At 33.5% G+C, this 18340-nt stretch overlaps 1 protein-coding gene across 4 annotated transcripts in view; it reads right to left on the bottom strand.

Moving 5' to 3' along the window:
* Positions 1–18340, bottom strand: part of CBLB (Cbl proto-oncogene B) — a 222869-nt gene that overhangs the window by 83875 nt on the left and 120654 nt on the right. For all 4 annotated transcript variants that reach the window (XM_059392040.1, XM_059392041.1, XM_059392042.1 and 1 more), the window contains exons 7-9: positions 17038–17175; positions 13664–13751; positions 10857–10988 (exon numbers count right to left, since the gene is read on the bottom strand). In XM_059392040.1, the coding sequence (XP_059248023.1) occupies positions 10857–10988; positions 13664–13751; positions 17038–17175 (358 nt within the window). The remainder of the gene's footprint in view (positions 1–10856; positions 10989–13663; positions 13752–17037; positions 17176–18340) is intronic.

Raw genomic sequence — 18340 nt, 5'->3', positions numbered from 1 at the left:
TGAGATGCCAATGTTCTTCAACTATAAGAAGCTGCAAACAAGAGGTCTTAGGGTAGGCAGTGAGAGTGAAAGAAGATCTGTCTTGAAGGAGTAATAAAGTAGAACAGGGAGCCAACAAAATATATGATAAACGTTTAGACGTTCAGACTCAGATTTTCAAAGAAAAACTTCTCTTAAAAAAAAAAAAGTTTGATGTGCCAAAGAAAAGGAGCCCAACTTTATTTTCCTGAATGTTCACTTACAATTGTAATGTATCAAAACTTGAGACTCTTATAGAAAACTAGAAATTGAATCATTTCCCTCTTTACCAAAAGGCTCCAGTGCTAATTAAACATTCCGTAAAAGACATTTTGGGGGCACCTGCGTGGCTCAGTCTGTTGAGCGTCTGCCTTTGGCTCAGTCCGGTAATGATCCCAGGGTCCTGGGATTAAGCCCCACATTGAGCTCCCTGCTCAGTGAGTAGCCTGCTTCTCCCTCTACCTCAGCTTTCTCTCTCTCTCTCTCTCTCACATAAATAAATAAATAAATAAATAAATAAATAAATAAAATCTTAACAAAAATACATTTAAAAAAGGACATTTTGTACAAATTCATTACAAATAAAGTACTACTATTAATTAAATAAGCTATTCTGGAAAACTTCCTATGAATTGCCTAGGTTTTTAAAAAAATCTTGATTTATAATCGGTGGGAAAAAATAAAGCAAACTGACATCCAGGAGTCATCAACTGTCCTGAAAGCCCGTCATTCTGACATAGTTCATTTGGAAATAGAATACCAGGTGAAATATTAAATTTTACCCCTCATCATGCTTTCAGACTAGATACTTCTAGGATCTAGAGATTCGTGCCAATAGTTTAGTGCCGGAAACTTATTAGTAATTATTGAAGATTTTGTTCAAAATCTCCCAATTCCATTTCTCAAAACTAACTGAATTAATTCACAGTTGGCAGGGAAATACAACAAGTTTCCTCATCCTGCCCATAATGCTGCCTTCTAGAGCTCGAAGGAGAATGATACCACCACTTTGCTGTTTCTGCATTTTACCCTGAGTTTAGTAGTGTGTTATTTAAAAAAAATAGGAAAAACCATAAAATCACTTTAAGGCAAAAATAACATGAATTGGCACCATTTTAGAGAAGAAACAAGGGATGTGAAGAGAGCTAACACCCTTAAAGAAACCATCCAGTGCTGGACTCAACTGCCCCACCCACTTGGTATGACGGGAAACTGGTTATTTGCATGCCCCACACTGACGCTCTGACCACCAGTGGAATAATATTTTTGCTCTCCTCTTACTAAACAATTGCTGGGCATCCACATCTGGCAGATCCTGTGGTCCGTGGGTTATTCTTTTCCAAACATCATTCTGATTAAAATGTAAGAATACAGAAGCAGACCAATACATGACGATGACGGTGATGAGATAATACTGGTATTTATTTGGATTCTTACCTAGCATGTGACTGGGGGCTGAGCAATTTTGGAACCCGAAGATTTTTTTTTTTCTGTTTTTCTGTCAAGTATTAATCGGTTCTCAGGTTGCCTAGCCTGATTAGGCAATCAATTCTAATTAATCACTTTGGTGACTAACGAAGTGAACATCTCCCTTTGCCACACATATTGTCAAAAAAAGAAAAACAAATGCTCTTTGCACTAGTCAATGAAAAGAAAACATAACATTTCCTTATTCATCCACTGTTAGATAATTTGGGAAGGAAAGCTGGGAGAGTAAAAGTAGGTAAACTAAGTGGTGTAGAAATACAGGCAGGCTGATACAAAACCCTTTGATGTTTACTGCTATATGTGCTTAACCTGGTGGGCTTCAAGGCAACTTAAAAATTTTGCTCTATCATTTTACAGATGATAAAGCTAAGACTTAATTCTTTTATAGGACATTAACATTTCCTAACAAAGGAGTAAATATTTAAGGAAAGCTAAATCTCTTTCTCCTGTCTTTTGATGACAAGAACATTAAATGCCAAGTGCATAGTTGAAGTATGTTATCATCTAGATAAAATCCCCTTATTATTAAAGTCAGAAGGGATCCATATTCTGTGCCTGTGATAGGATTTTCTTACAAATCTATGTAAAATAATTTCAAAAAGACAGTATATCTAAGAGCAACATGGGAAAGGGCTGATGTTCCCTGTGTGTCTTCAATGCACAAAGGTTGGAAAGCAGTACTCTGAGCCCTAAATAGATAAATCATTTATTCATACATTTTTTAAAAATTACAGAAAACTTCAAACTTATGCAGAAACACAGACAGCAAAGTCTAGTGAATCTTCCAACTTTAACAATTTTAACAATTTGTTAAATTGTTAAACTTTAACAATTATCCAACTTTAACAATGATCAATTCTTGTCCAATCTGGCTTCATTGATACCTTCACTTGCTCCCTCCACCATTGGATTATTTTGAAGCACATGCTACACATTACATAAATTCATCCATAAGTGTCTTAGTATGTTTATCTAAAAATAGAAAATCTTTTAAGACCTAACTAAAGTATAATTACCGTGACTACAAATTAGTCCCCTTGAACTAAAACATTAAAGTCGCTATATTTGTAGCACAGTGCCTGGGATGTTTATGCCACAATATTTAGCTACAAAAGCTTCTCTTAGAACCTCCAAGGCCAATCTGCATGGTTTTTCTTTTGTTGTTGTTTTTTTTTGTTTTGTTTTTGTTTGTTTGTTTTTTTGGTTAAGGATGACCTCCAGTTTAGGTCATCCATTTTCCGAGAGAAGGTAACTGACAAGAGGAGTCTGGAAAAGGGGAGAGGGAAAGGGCAATAATAGCATCTTGATGGCACTAAGGAAAGGAGTAGGAATAGTTCATCTATAACTGAAATTAGTTTTTCTCCCTGTCTGCCATCTGACAGTTTAATACTACCCACATTACTGGTGTATATTAGAGTTGTTTTAGGATTATGTATCAGAAAGCGTATTATCTGTTTAGCTTTGTGTCTTTTGAAAGTTCAAATGACCCACTAAATTAACAACAACAACAAAAACCCCCCTAAAAGCCTGAGCTGCAATGTACACCCACTTTGATTTGCAGACACGGATCACGCTGAATCTGTCTCTTTAATGTATGACTTCACCCATCACTCTGTCTCTGTAAACTGACTACTGCCACATGCAAATTAAGTTTAACCATAAATTCTCAAATGTCACTTTGGTCCTCTGCTCTAGTTTCTGTCAAATGGTTGATTGAATACACATGAAGAATGTCTTCAACAGACATATAACTCATCAGGATTGTGCCTAAATAATTAAAATAATGTTTCTGTCAACATATACTTAACACAAGATCAAGGAACATATGTTAAGAAGAAAGACCAATAAATAATTTCTAGTCCTCAACATATTCATATCCTGAGAACGTTAAGAGGAAGTACTTGGGACTCCATCCGTGCTAACTGACTCTGAAGATTTTACTTCCTCAAATAAGAAACACTTCCAAACCAAAGACACAGAAGTGGTCAGTGAATGCTACACTCATCTGAAACTTAACAATGTAATATGCTTATGACAAAATAATTCAGACTCCTATGACAACCATTAATACTAAGTTAACGATATTAAATATAAATATAACTTTAGGCAACCTGAGAACCAATTAACACTTGACAGAAAAATAGAAAAAAAAAAAATCTTCAGGTTCCAAAATTGCCCAGTCCCTAGTCACACCCTAGGTAAAAATCCAAATAAATACCAGTATCATCTCATCACCATCATTATTATGTATTGGTCAGCTTCTATATTCTTGCTGCTTAAATACTGTTCAGATGGATACTACCTCTTAAATACCTTCTTCAGGTTTTTTTTTTTTTTTTTTTTTTTAAGATACACATTATATATAGTCCAGCTTATTTGCTCTCAGGATGGTTACTAAAAGTCACATTTTAATTTAAGGTTAATCACTTCATGGCTTCCCATATATTCAATATACAGAGAACCCTGAAAAATAACTAGGACTTTCCGAGTCTCATTTTGCAGTGCATTTTATATTTTTTACTGTGTGTGTATATATGTGCTTTCTGTATCAGTAACTTCTAATTTATATTACTTTGCTATATTTCGCATAGATTTGAAGTTCCCATAAATCATTTCGGTAAAGCATGGAACAGGTATAAATAAGGAAATAACTGGAAAAATACATACATATACTGAGCATAAATTGGGTCAACACTAAGCATTTTCAGAGCACAATATTTCCTACAGAAATTCAATAACTTCTTGTTAAAAGAACAGGTGAGGATAGTTAATAGTAGAATAAATAGACCCAGAGTGAAAGAGATGGTTGGTTTGGGGGCTCTTTCATGAGGAGCAATGAAAAGAAGATGTTGGTGAATCTAGACTCTTCTAGTTTTAATCTGTTTTTTTTACATGAAAACAATAAATCTGAGAAACAGCACAGTCATTCCAAATCAGGACACATGAATTAGAATCCCATACCTACCAATTACTGCTGTGGGACACTATATAAGCCATTTCATCTTATTTGTGGGAATAAGACGGAATGTACAGCTTAAGGGATATTTCACAGATTAAGGTAAGATAATTCAAAGTTTTCAAAGTGCTTGCAAATTTTAGCATAATTACTATAAATATAATTTCAAAAGCAAAGAAGTAAGATAATTGAGGAAACAGGTTTATCATCTGAAAATAATCCATAAGAATTCCCAACTTATTATGAAATGAATACAATTTTAAAACCACAGAATCCCCATTGTTCATAAATTAAGAAAAATCAGAAATAGGAGACAGCTTCATAAGTGATACTATCAGTTACTACCATTAGGAAAAATACTAACTAAAATTTCAGGCACTGTTGTAAGCACTATACATATATTAACTAAGATAACCCTATGAGGTAGGTACCATTATTACCCGCATTTTACCAGTGAGAGAGTGGAGAGTTAACAAAATTTGATGGAGGTCACAAAGCTGAGCAGTCGTGAGCAGGAAATTTCACTCAGGAGGACTAATGAGCCTAGTCATTCCATCACTAACCTACCACTATCCTACACAATAGCATCAGGAACTAGTGGTTCCTCAATATTGGATTCATAACTTAGGTTAAAGTTTTAAAATAGCTGCCTACTACTGATCATTCAAAAATGAAAAAAAGTGACTATTTTGTTCAAAGCATATATTTCAAAATTAAATAAACTACTATAATCAATATATATCGTTTGCTCTACTTGAAAAGTTTCAGCTTCTAATAACTTGTCCTAGTAATTAGAGTATTCCTTGGGTGATTGATATATATATATATATATTTTTTTTTTTTTTTAAGATTTTGTTTATTTATTTGAGAGAGAGAGAGAATGAAAGAGAGAGGTCGGCTGGAGAAGCAAACTCCCTGCTGAGCAGGGAGCCCGATGTGGGACTTGGTCCTGGGACTTCACGATCATGCCCTGAGATGGAGGAAGTCACTTAACAACTGAGCCACCCAGGTGCCCCTTGGGATATATTTTTTTTTACACAGTAAGAGCTTTTAAAATGTTTGTTGCTAAGAGTCCAATTTAAAATGTTAATGCATGAAGTTTACGCATTTGCATTTAAAGATGCTTTATTTAATGGAGTGAACTTTTAAAACACCTACTGAAGGCCTCTGTTAGGACCAACCAAAAAACCTTCCCAAATGCCAATACCTTTTACTGTCCAGGCACATCACGATACTGTCAGTCAAGCATTCGCTCTACAGGGATTTTATTTTCTCCTCTTTTTCATTCCTACTGTCATCACTGTCATTCATGAAATAATTGTAACATTTTTGGATGACTCCGGTAGCCCCTACATTATTCCCAAAGTGAAACAGGAGCTCCCAACATTTTATTTGATCACATTTATACAAAAAGACACAACATGTCATCAAGTACAGAAATACCAATTTATAACCATCTTAAAGGCAAATATAACCTTACAAATTTTCACTTAGGCTAGAAATGTGAAGGTTGGTTCCTTTTGAGGGAAGATACAATAAAAGATTATTCTTTGTGCCTTCAGTGTGATCATCTGAGCTGGTTTCTCACCTCTCTTACACATTTTTCCCCCAACAGTACTCTAAATACGGGACATCCATAAATCTCTTTAATCATATTCTGTATTAAAATCAGGGCTCAGTGACTTTGTGTAATTTTATTTTGAACATTCCAGGTATCTTTCCTTTCAAATATCTGGAAAACGCAGAAGAAATAATCACAGGAAGAAAGTAATTTTACTTCTAATTGAATTAAAGTCCTTGGCAGCAATTCAAAACAAGGCTGCATATCCAATTGATATATGTATATCCATTTCTATTGAAAAGAAGATGTGAAGAAGATAGTCTAGAATTTGTGCCATCCGTAAGCTCAGAAGCCATGTTCTAGTTTCCTCGGGTCGGGGAGGAGTTGGGGACCACAGTATGGAAACATCCCTCACTTCACACTTCATGCGGTGAGCCTGAACCATCAGGGCTGGGCAATATGCTACTACAAAAAGATGTGGAGGAGTTCTGGATGCAGAAGGAAAAATGTTTTTTTTAAGAAAAATGTTTTGTGGAATAGCGAGGAGGTGAAAGAAAGCTGTGAGTTTTATTGCTGCACCCAGAGTGATACTGCTTCAAAGAAGGTCTCCAGAGAGGTGATTATTCAACTTACTTAGTATGCTGTGCAAACTCTGGCTTGCTTATTCAATTTATTAAATAACACAGATGTTTCAGAAGGAGAAAAAAGTATGTGACACCTCTTCAGAGGCATGACTAATGGGCCATTAGGACAGAAATGAAAGGGTAACTACTCGCCGCCTGAAACAGCTAACTGACACGGCGACCATGCATTTCTGAGGGTTTCCGTTAATCACATAAAATTTCAGTTTCCAATGAATTCAATTAAACCAAAGTAGGGCAACAAATGGAAGAAAAAGTTGGTGAAGAATAACTTGCTAAAAATGCACCCTGGCTGAACACATAATGTTTTATGGTCAGGGTTTAATATTTCTTTCCTATTGGACTCTGACTGATTTATCAGAGCTTCTTGGCAGGCACGCAACCTTTAAAATTCTTTTCCAATAAGCATGCCCATCCAAAGTAGCAAAAAGTAACAAAAGATGTCTCGAATCTATAATTAAATTTGAAGGATAACAGGATGTTCATTTCAAGTAATGACTATTAATACCATGCCCCTTTATAAAACTTTCAGATTTAATTTTACCTTCTGGAGGGTCAGGCCTGGGTCTTGTGTTCTTTCTAGCTCAGAGATTAGTACAGAACCTGGGACACAGCAGCTGCCCAGGAATGTTTCCTAAATATATGGATAAGTATATGGATTTGAGATGTTGCAGAATGATGGATAAAACAATCCATGTCTGCTTCCACCAAGTAGAATAACAAATGATCTCTATGCCTAATTAAGTTTGAAAACAACCTGTCCTCTAATAGAAAAAAGTAAACAAGCATATAAAACAAAAAGAACGGATTTAAAACAGGGTGCCTGGGTGGCTCAGTGGGTTAAAGCCTCTGCCTTTGGTTCAGGTCATGATCTCAGGGTCCTGGGATTGAGCTCTGCTCTGGGCTCTCCACTCAGCAGGGAGCCTGATTCCCCACCTCTCTCTCTGCCTGCCTCTCTGCCTACTTGTGATCTCTGTCAAATAAATAAATAAAATCTTAAAAAAAAAAAAAAAAGAATGGTTTTAAGTCAGAACATATGAACTCTAGCTCTGTACCAGTTTGAATAAAGAGAACACTGAAAAATAGAGACATACTGCTCTGTGGAGTCATGTCCAGACTTCACAGTCATACATTTCCCAGTGCATCTACAAGTTTAGATACAATCTTTGACAATATCCTGCAGAACTATGGAAATGTTCACTAACTGTTTTTTTACTTCTCATATTCACCATCTTTTAGGTGAAGTCCTGTGAGCAGCTTACAGAGGTCCCGATGTGAGGCTTTTAGAGTATCTGTGGTTTGTCAACTGCATTTTAACCGGATTAACGTTGTAAATTATAAGAATTTTGTTTTTATTAAGTAACAGGCATTTTGCAATAACATGCTTAAATGATTGTCAAACACTGCTATCCATATTATATAAAAACAGCCAAAACAGATCTGCTGGTTGGCAGGAAGCACCACTTTGTGAAATCTATATGTGAAGGTAGAAATATTCAGGTTAACCCAAAGTGGAAATGTTCAAAAATTGATGCTTCCTTTAACTTCTAAGATCCCACTGAGATAGAACAAGTGTTGAATAGCACTTTGCAATTCGCAAACCTTGGCCCACGAACAGTTTTCTTCAGGGTAGCGAAAACATGAACCAGGGATCACCATGCAATGCTTCTTGGTGTAAAAACGTAATAAAGAGAAACTCACAATTTTACTGCCTCTAGCTTAGTGCCAGTATTATTGCAAGTGGAAACAGTATAATGTGCCTCAAAAATAAGTGGACAAAATCAAAATGTGAAAAGTTGAAGGTAATCATCCAGCAGCTACTGAATGGAACAAATGGATCTTAGGTTTAAAATTCTTAGAACTTATTCTCAGATCTTAGGCATAATCAAAGGTATTTGAAAAAATATAGGTATTTTCTCAAAAGAAAAATGAACAGAACTAAGACATTTGATCTATTATATCAACAATTTATCCAATTTATCTACTTAACATCTTTTTAATGTAATCTTAAGTCTACTCTTTACACTACCTAGCATACAGTCCATAAACACTTACTTAGTACCTACCACGGAGGAGGCCAGTAGCACGCTAGAAGAAAGGGATTCCAAATTAGGTTCTTGAAGAGAAAAAGGTAAATATGTAATGTTTACAGTACAAATACAATGAGGTAAGAGTTTACAGGGACATATACAAAATGTATCAGAATATTTATAATTGCAACATGTCTTGTGTGGGAAGAATTAAAAAATAATGTTGAAATAATGCTTTTGAACATTTTTCATTAACCTATATGCAAAATTTTTGATCAGATTAAAATAATCACATTATTTGCTAGTAGCAGGAGCCTGATGAAATTTGAGCATTATTTCAACCTTCTGAGTATTTTTGTATTTGTTATTTTTTGGTTCCTACTTCACTACTTCTTGATGACCTTCTTTTGAAACTTTACTCAAAGACTAAGTTGTCAGTGCTTGGCAATTTATGCACTTCCTCAATTTCTAAAAGTAAAACTGAGAAGTATTTCACACTAATAAAGAAAAAAAAAAGTGAATGTTGACAATTTACACTATGATTGGGCACATCTTTACCTAAGTCCATTAGACCAATACAAAAAATCACGAAGTGAATCAAGGAACTGATTAGCTGCTGGCAAGAAGAACTGTATTATTTGGAGAATGCACAGTAATATACAGAAAAGCTGTGGTGATTGGAGGGACAAAGGATTCATAACACAGCCCCGGCAACAGGGAAACTCTCTTGGGTCTTTGGCACACAACTTACTTATTTATTGCAAAGAGTTCACAAACTTTACTACATAAAATGTATAGTATTGTCCCTGAAATTGTAGAACATAGGTTCCTTTCAAGAAGTATACAAAAAGTAAAATAAAATCTGTTTGTTTTATATTCAGCCATACTCTCTTACTCTGGGCTACAAGGTAAACAGCTACTCTGTATGATGCTTTCAACAATAATCTTTAGTGAGCAAAGATTTTGCCAAACTAATGGGACCTTCTGACTTTTAACCTACTTAACTTCCAAATACTATGCAAATATCAAGTTAAAGCTGCCAAGTCCTGCCATAGGGACATATGTATGTCCTTGCTCCCAGACTGAGGCCCCAAGAGTAGAGGCCTAAGACATAGGCCATGTGTGGGGCCAAAGAGTACTGGGAGTTTGCTTCAGCCTAAAATTCTGGTCTCTTTAGGGAGAAATACAAAGTTTTTAGCTTCTCTGTACCGATGCGAACCATACCACCACCTCAAAGTCATAAGTCAACCCAAAGGGGTGGCAAACACAATTTCCTTCTATTTACCCTGAGATACTGAATGGGTATCAGGTAAAACCAATCATAACAGTCCCATCTGTCAGTCAGGCACTGAGTCAGTTTCTTGGAAACAGTTCCTATTGATTGATGTGAAATACACTTGCAAACATAGTTCTCTCTTCTACCAGAGTATCTTATTGAAAGTCATTTATAAAAAAACACTGTTAAGTATGCAGAACAATTAATATAACTTACAAAATGTGAAAATCCTTATATTTAATTACTAAGTAATGAGTTCAACAGCACCAGTGGTCTCAGGAGACTATTCTGGGTTGGGCAGATCAAGGACTGAGATGGCTCAGGAATGGGGTAAGGTTGTCAATTATATACTCAACAGCAAAGTCTTAAAAAGGTTTGAAAATTTAATTGTTTGCTTTCTAAACCCTAACAATAATATTGACTTCAGTACTGAGTGTATTAAATAGCAGTTAAAAAATGACTTGATCAAAATATCCTGTTACTCCTTCAAATATTCAAAACTGGAAATTTGTCCAAAGATCCATTTTCAACCCCCCCAGCCTCTGTTACAGATAAAGAAATATAAAAAAGCCCTTACGGAAGCCAGTTATTTTCTAGGTCTTAGTCTAAAACATTAAATCAATCTATATTTATTGAGGTACAAAGACTTATGGCTAAATCCAAAAATTAAATTATATAGGCAAAAGAAACAACATAAAACACAGCAAAAAATGAAATTATATAAAACAGAAAATCAAATATATGAGTTTTTTTTTTTAAACAACTACTCAAAGAAAGCACTTAACAGACCATCTCTGACTCATTAAGATGAAAAAAGCTGCAAGGAAAAATAGTAAGAGGGCAGAGAAGGACGACATCAGTGTTGCTCCTTAAACCTGGATCATACCTGCCATGCTGTGAGGCAAGAGGTGCACATCAAATGCCCACAAGGCTCAATCTTGACATCTTTGTCATTCTCAGCACAAATTTTACAGAGCTGAAAAGTGGAGCCCATTTCACAATATAATTCATATTGTTCCTGGAATTTGGGAGGGAAAAAAAAAGGCAGTGTTAACGTATTTCTAACATGAACTCTTAATATTGAATTTTCTCAAGTACAACGACTTACAGTAAATTCCTCACCCTTGAGCCTGTCAGGAATATGTTATCATTTAAGACATGTTTTAAACTGTTAATCACAATTTGGTCTACAAAGTTATTTTTTTAAAACATTTGAGCTTTTATCTGTAATTGTATAAGCTTTTTTAATACTACAGATTATTTAATGTCTTGTACTGTTCCTTTAGGAAGGGACTTGCTTCAATGGTGATTTAAAAGACAAACTTACGGTTTTAGAAGAAATTATAAATAACTTTAGTTTCTTTGTCAGTGCCACATATGCATCTAATTTTACTGTAAAACTGCAAACACACACACACACACACACACACACACACACATATGACTCTGACTGAACATCAAATTTTATTTCCGAAATACCTTTAGAAATTCCAGAACAGAAGAGAAGCAGCATTGTCAAGCACTTCTTGCATGCTGTGGACTGTGGTCCACATTTATTATTTCATATGATCTCCAAGGCATAATAAGATACATCAAATTAAAAAAATACCTGAGGCTCAACAAGTTTAAATTGTTTTCCTCAAATTCTGTATCAAATCTCTAAACTGCATACTCTTTTCCCAATATAGTACTTTAAGGAAAACTAATCACTTCAGCAACCAAAAATTGTTTTATTAAACATCTATCTCTTGATATACTAGTTGTGAACATTTTGAAATAGTAAAATTCTTGGTGTCCAAATACTGAAAAGATCTATGTCACAAAGAAGATATAAATATATCAGTACGTGTAAAGAAAATATGAAAAAATGTTAATAGGGATAGAAAAAAAGGAATTATGGAAATAAAAATTTAGTTAAATAAATATTTACTTATTTCAGGTAATAAGTGTCTCTATTAGGTACCTGGCCCTGGGCATGATAAATAAGTGACAATATTTAACCACTAGTCTACTGAAAGATCTTATACTCTGGGTGAAAAAATATATATATACACACACACACAAAGATACACATGCACATACACACACATTTATATATAAATTGTGTATACCATAAAGTGTACATATGTGACTATTTAATCTTTAAAGAAAATAAGAAAAAAAAAAGACAAGAATGGATCAAGATGAAAAATAAATCCAAAGCAATTAAAAATAAACTGGAAGTCACAGAAATCTCTAAAACAATAGCTAAGGATTTATATTGTTATGACATCCAAAGGACCGATTTGCAATTATTAAAAAGTTACAATGAGCTAAAAGCACCGATACAAAACTTAATGGAAGCAAACGGTAAGTTATTCAAATATTTTACTTGAAATATTTTATTGAATAATTTAATGGAATGATATTATTCCTGAATACGTATTTTTAAACCATGGTTTTATAAAGAGGAATTGTCTTTTGTGAGTATCCTTTTACATGTATATCCTTTTACATATATTTTACATGTATAAAATATATTTTATACTTTAAAACCCATCCATCAGCTACACATGCATCAACAAATATGCTTCACATAATAATACCAAGACCACTGGGACGAAATCTGGAGAATTTGAAATAAAATAAAAAATGTTACCTCTTGTCTTCCTCCAAATCTATAATTTCTGGTTCTTATTTGTGTTATTTAATATACAAAGCACAAAAATATATAAATTATAAAATATTTAAAAAACTAGACTATATGTAAAACAAAATACTCAGGTTCTCCCTTTCACCTTCTTCCTAATTCCCCAAATCTTCTTAACTCCTCAGTTAAGTAATATTACCAGTTTGGCATTTCTTAATTTTTATTTTTAAAAAATATATTCATATGTTCATATATGGTAATTTCTTTCTTCCTTCATTTCTTTTCAGAAATTGAACTTACATATAATGTAAATTTACAAAATGAAATGTTACATAATTGAGCTTCTCAGTAATGGGACTTTTTACATAATAATGGTGCCAAAGTTCCCATGTGGCTGTGTGGAGCTACCTCCCTCCTCTTAAAGACTTTACAGTATAATGCAGTATGAATATACTATGGTTTACTTAACCTATGATTAAATAGTTTATAATTTTCCCTTTTAGGAAAAATGCTAAAGTGAATATCCCAATGTACAGATCTTTCTGTGTATATGTGAGTGATATGTACAGAATCCAGAGTCAAAAATGTTTTTATTTAGATTTTGATAATTAACTGAATATTACCCTTAAGAAAAGTTTACTAAGTTACACTCCCATTCAATCTATGAGGTTGCCAATGACGGATTTATAAGAATATAATTATTATCTTCAATAAGCTTCAAGTACTCATTTGACTCTAAAAGCATACCATTATTCTAAACTTCCTTGGAGTTTTCTAAACCTATGGCTCTCTCCTCATATCATTTTACTTACCAATGGATTTTCCTATCTATCTATCTATCTCCATAAATGGCATTATATTGGAAGCAAGAATAGTAACAGAAACTTCTATCCAAAAGAAGGAGAAAGTAATGTATTTTTTTCAAATACTCTTAGAATCCCTTAAAGTATGTTTTGCATGAAATACCTGTACATAATTTTAGCTACAGTATAAGAAGATGCTTTTTATTTCAAAAGCATTAGATACTTAACAATTATAAAGGGGTTACCAGAAATTATCCTTACCTGTGTAACTTTTATATGGTCATGAGGTGTGGGTTCACACAATCCAGTTAAATCAGGATTATAACTCCTCCCATCAGGATAAAGATAGCTGGGTTATAAACAGAAACTTTATTACTACAAATATACATTCTTAAATTGCATCTAAGATTATTTAATCAGATTCTTCCATATTTAAACCTACATGCTGAAATTTCCTTTTTATGTAACTTATAACAAGAAACTTTATCACTGTTTCCATAATATTACCAGTTATCTTAGGACATTTAAAATCTAGAAATCATTTTCATATAAGAAATACATAATGAATATGGACTCGGCCACCAAGCAACTATTTCCAGTTAAATACCTTTACTAAAGGTCCTTTAGGTAAGTTAAACTTTTATTTTTCTGATCATTCATGGTCTATTCCAAAATACTATGAATGTTACATCTATTTGCAATGTGTCTTTCATGTGAAGCACAGTTCATGTTAGAAACATCATTTAACAACATGCTTAATAACATGAGGGGAAAAAATGGAATTAAAGCTAGCAAATTTCCTACAAAAGTTATGCAAACCCCTCCATGGTTCCTGTTTCTCCAGTTTCTCATCCTCTGCCTTTCCACCTCACCTTCCGGTCACTCCTATGTGCACATGAGTCTCCCCCCCCCCCCCCCGCAACGTGCTTAAAGAAATTAGAAAATGCTACAATTACATGTTAGCTACAAACACAGAATCATTTATAAATGTGAGGCTCCACTGTTACAAAAAATTAAAATAAGAACTAAAAGTTATAGCAATAAGACCATCTTGTTAAAAGGTTTTATTCATTCAGACATTGATTTAAAAATGAAGTTTATGGTGTTGGTAAATACCTATTTTTTATTTTAAAAAATGCTAATATTACTGCTGGGTCATGTTAATGATTAAATTATAGAGTTAATTTTGTTTGGTAGTACTCTGTTCTAGGTTGCCTGAATGAAAAATTCAGAATATGTTACTACTATGATCAGTATTTTAAGGGGCAAAACCATACCAAAACTGTTCTGTGAAGTAACAAAAAATCCTTACCCTTAAATAGTCTAAAAATATGCTTGTAAGTGTTAAAATTTACCTAGTAAGACCAGGAAAAAAATGAACTTCAAGGACAGACAATTCTTGTATTCTCACAGGGTAAGACACAAATCAGTAGATCAGTGAGATATACACATATAACATATACCTATAAATATATATTTATATAAATTTCTATAAATATTTATAAATATATATTTATATATTATATGTATATATTTACAATTTAGGAAAGGGAGTTGACTACATCTAAAATGACAAACTTAGAGTGTTTTTAGAGATGGATTATTATAAATATTAAGTGAAGAGTGCTAAATGAGAGTTGATAAGTACCCTTCTTCTTATACCCTAAATAATGGCCAGTTTTAAAATTATTATATAATATTTTGCTTATCACACTTAAAAAGCATGTAGAAATTCCATGAAGAATTCAAACCTGAAAGATTAATAAAATGACAATGAGGTTGCTAGAGGAAAGGTTAGAAGGGTCTAACTAATGTATAAGGGGCCATTCAGTTATTACTCTCCTCAGTAAAGAAGGGTACTACTGTTGAGACCTTCTCAATGGCAGGGAAAGAATAAAGAATCTCAGTTTGTTATGGAAGTAAACTTCTTTATTACCTATGTTATACTATATTGGATTAGCTGACCCCGATGATAGCTAGATCAGATAATATCTTGTGTTTTACTGATCTTAGAGGAAAAAGAAATCTATCTGATATATCTATTTTAATATAGATATATAATACATCTATATAGATATATAAAGATATCTATATTAAAATAGACATAAAATAATATAGATATATTCCATTATATCTATTTTAATAAAATCTAAAATCTGATATAGTTTTAATTAAGATTAAAATGTTAATCTGACCTATTTTAATGTAATCTATCACTAAAGTTCAAATTCAACTAATTAAATGCCTCTGAAGGGGTGTGTGTCTGTGTATGTTGTGTGTAAATATTAACATCTGATTTGCGTTGGAGTTCAGAAGCTAAACTACTGAACACAATATTATAATTAGTTTTTTTACTGGCTTTTAAAAAATAGATGGAAGGCATTATATACAAAATGAATAAGCTGTATCAAAATTAATACATGTACAGAGTTGCTCACTCATAACCTCTATTTATAAAGTAAAACTTTACAGAGTACTTTCTTAAAAACAAAACCCTGTAATCACAGTGAATCAAAAGTTACATATATGATCCTTAGATGCATTACAAGTAAGGTATAAATAACTGAGGATAGAAAATGTATGATAAGTTTAAAAAAAACAGAAAGACAAACTTGTTAACAGTTTGCCATACAATTCTTAAGTAACTATTTTTTGAAAGCTCATAACTTATATAAAATGCATTTTTTGTTCATATGTATCCTATCACTTTTTTTTCTTCTTTGCAATTATTAGAGAAGGTGTAACAAATTATTTTCTCTTTGCTAACTCTTGTGGGCTTTCTCCTGCTAGCTTTCTATCACAATCTGTGCTGTAGCAAATAAAGGAACATCCATCCCCGAGTTACTCAGTAAGGGCAAAGGGCAAGAAAAGTGAGCATGATTATATGACAAGGGAACAAAACTACACAGAAAAGAGAATAAAAAGATGAAGGGAATGGCACAGGATGAAAACAAATGAGAGAGATTTACTAGGAAGCCTCCTATCAGATGGTCTACACTGTGTGGAGAAAAAAAGTCATTCTTATTCTAAAAGACAAAAGAGAATTAACTTATTTTTAAATTTTAAAAAAGAACAGCTTAAGTTAAACTGAATTCAGCTCTTAACATATGATTCTGGAATAGGGACTGAATATCAGTGTGACTAAAGGAAGAAAGACACAGAAAAAGTGGGGAAGGGGTAAGAAAAGCATAAGAAGAAAGAAAATCTGGTACTTCTAGTCAAACAAAAAGGAAAACTAGCAACTTGAGGGTTACACGAAGCAAGAGAAAGTCATTTATTTTAAAGAATTATCTTTTTAATAAGTTTTTTCATCTATTTTAAACTACTTTTAAGTGCTTTTTTTTCCCCTGAGAAAGATACAAATGCATGTTCTAATCTGATACCGGAATTTACTGGCTGTCATATATAGTTTAGTCCAAGCCAGTTACTTTAAAATGAGTATTTGAAAAGAAGAACAATTAGAACTCAGGAGCATTCCATTCTTCAGTCTTGAAATAAAAAACAAAAAACAAAAAACAAAAAACAAAAAACCAGCCAGATCATGAGCCTCACTATCTTTTCTCTCCATCGCAAAGCAGTGTCTGTCTTTCATTTGGTGAATGATAAGCACCCTGACTCCCATTTCTCATACTCACAATCCTTCCCTGCTGCCGTCAATCAGGGCTTGAAATAAGGGCTTATTATGTGGGATGGTCTGTAAGATATTGCCATCGCCTGTCACGTAGCCGATGGCCCACTGTCCCAATCTGGTGCAGCTTAACCGGAAAATGTAGCTGTAAAGCATGATAAAATGATGTTTAGTCACATTCAAAGTGTCTGTTAACTACTACACATCTGTTGGACTTCTTTAAAGTCAAAGAATAAATGGAATCATTTAAAATAACAGAAATAAGGTTTTGTCTTCTGATTTTTACACCGTTGTCCTTCTCTGTTCATTGATCTGTAAAAGCAGCACTGACAATAATTCCACTTAAACACCTCCAGGGCTGTCGGACAAAGGAACTGAGGTGGATCCACTTCAATATCAAAGGCTCTACTGCCATCCCCACCAGCAGGAGCTCAGATGAACCAGTGAGGACACAAGTCGTTTTTTGGAAAGCAAAGTATAAAATTTAATTTGTTCACTTCAGAGAGAGGTTGAATCAGTTTCTACCATGGAATTCAAGATATCACTTTGTAATTTAAAATTATGCATTTTAAGTTAATGACTTCAAGTCACTAATTTAAGTTAATGACTGGTTTAAAAATATTTTTTGGTCTTTGGAACGTTCCAGCCATTCACCTCACCTTTAAATGAAAGATCAAAAGAGATGAGCTATATTAATGAGAAGACAAACTAGATTAAGCTCATGGCTGCCCCCCAACCTTGTCAGGTTCAATGCCCTGCAACAGGAAGTTAAAATAGTTTAAAAATAGAAATCAAATTAAAGACAATGACAAGGAGACTCTGACTTGGTTTTAAATTCATTGTTATTTATTTATTAATATAGCTGTCCGCTTATTTCATTTGAGATCACTTCTCTTTATCTAAGTGTATTGCACTCAATCTTGCTATCAGGATAACCATATCTGGGTTTTAAAAGCCCTTGAGCAGCTCAAAAGTAGGTCAACAATTTGTTGGCTATATTTGAATACCCTGATCATTCTACATACCTAACAGAAACTTTTATCTCCTAATGTACATTAGTTACTGATGAACCAAGTACTATAAAAATAACTTTGCAGGATAAATTAACATAAATAATAGCTGTACAGTCATTCAGTTTAATTAACTTGTGTATCTGGTACTGCAAGTTGATTTCATCTTTGAAGAAAATGGGGTTCCGAAGGAAAGGAGGAAGTTGTGATTTCTAAATAGTAAGAACTTCACACTTGTTTTAGAACCTTTGGAAAGAACTCCTCAAGAAAAGTCCAAAAATGTATTCTTCCACAGAGCCT

Source organism: Mustela nigripes, chromosome 2 (assembly GCF_022355385.1).
Source record: "Mustela nigripes isolate SB6536 chromosome 2, MUSNIG.SB6536, whole genome shotgun sequence".
NCBI classification, from domain to species: domain Eukaryota; kingdom Metazoa; phylum Chordata; class Mammalia; order Carnivora; family Mustelidae; genus Mustela; species Mustela nigripes.
Note: the sequence above shows the minus strand (reverse complement) of the source record. Positions and strands in the feature narration are given on the sequence as shown.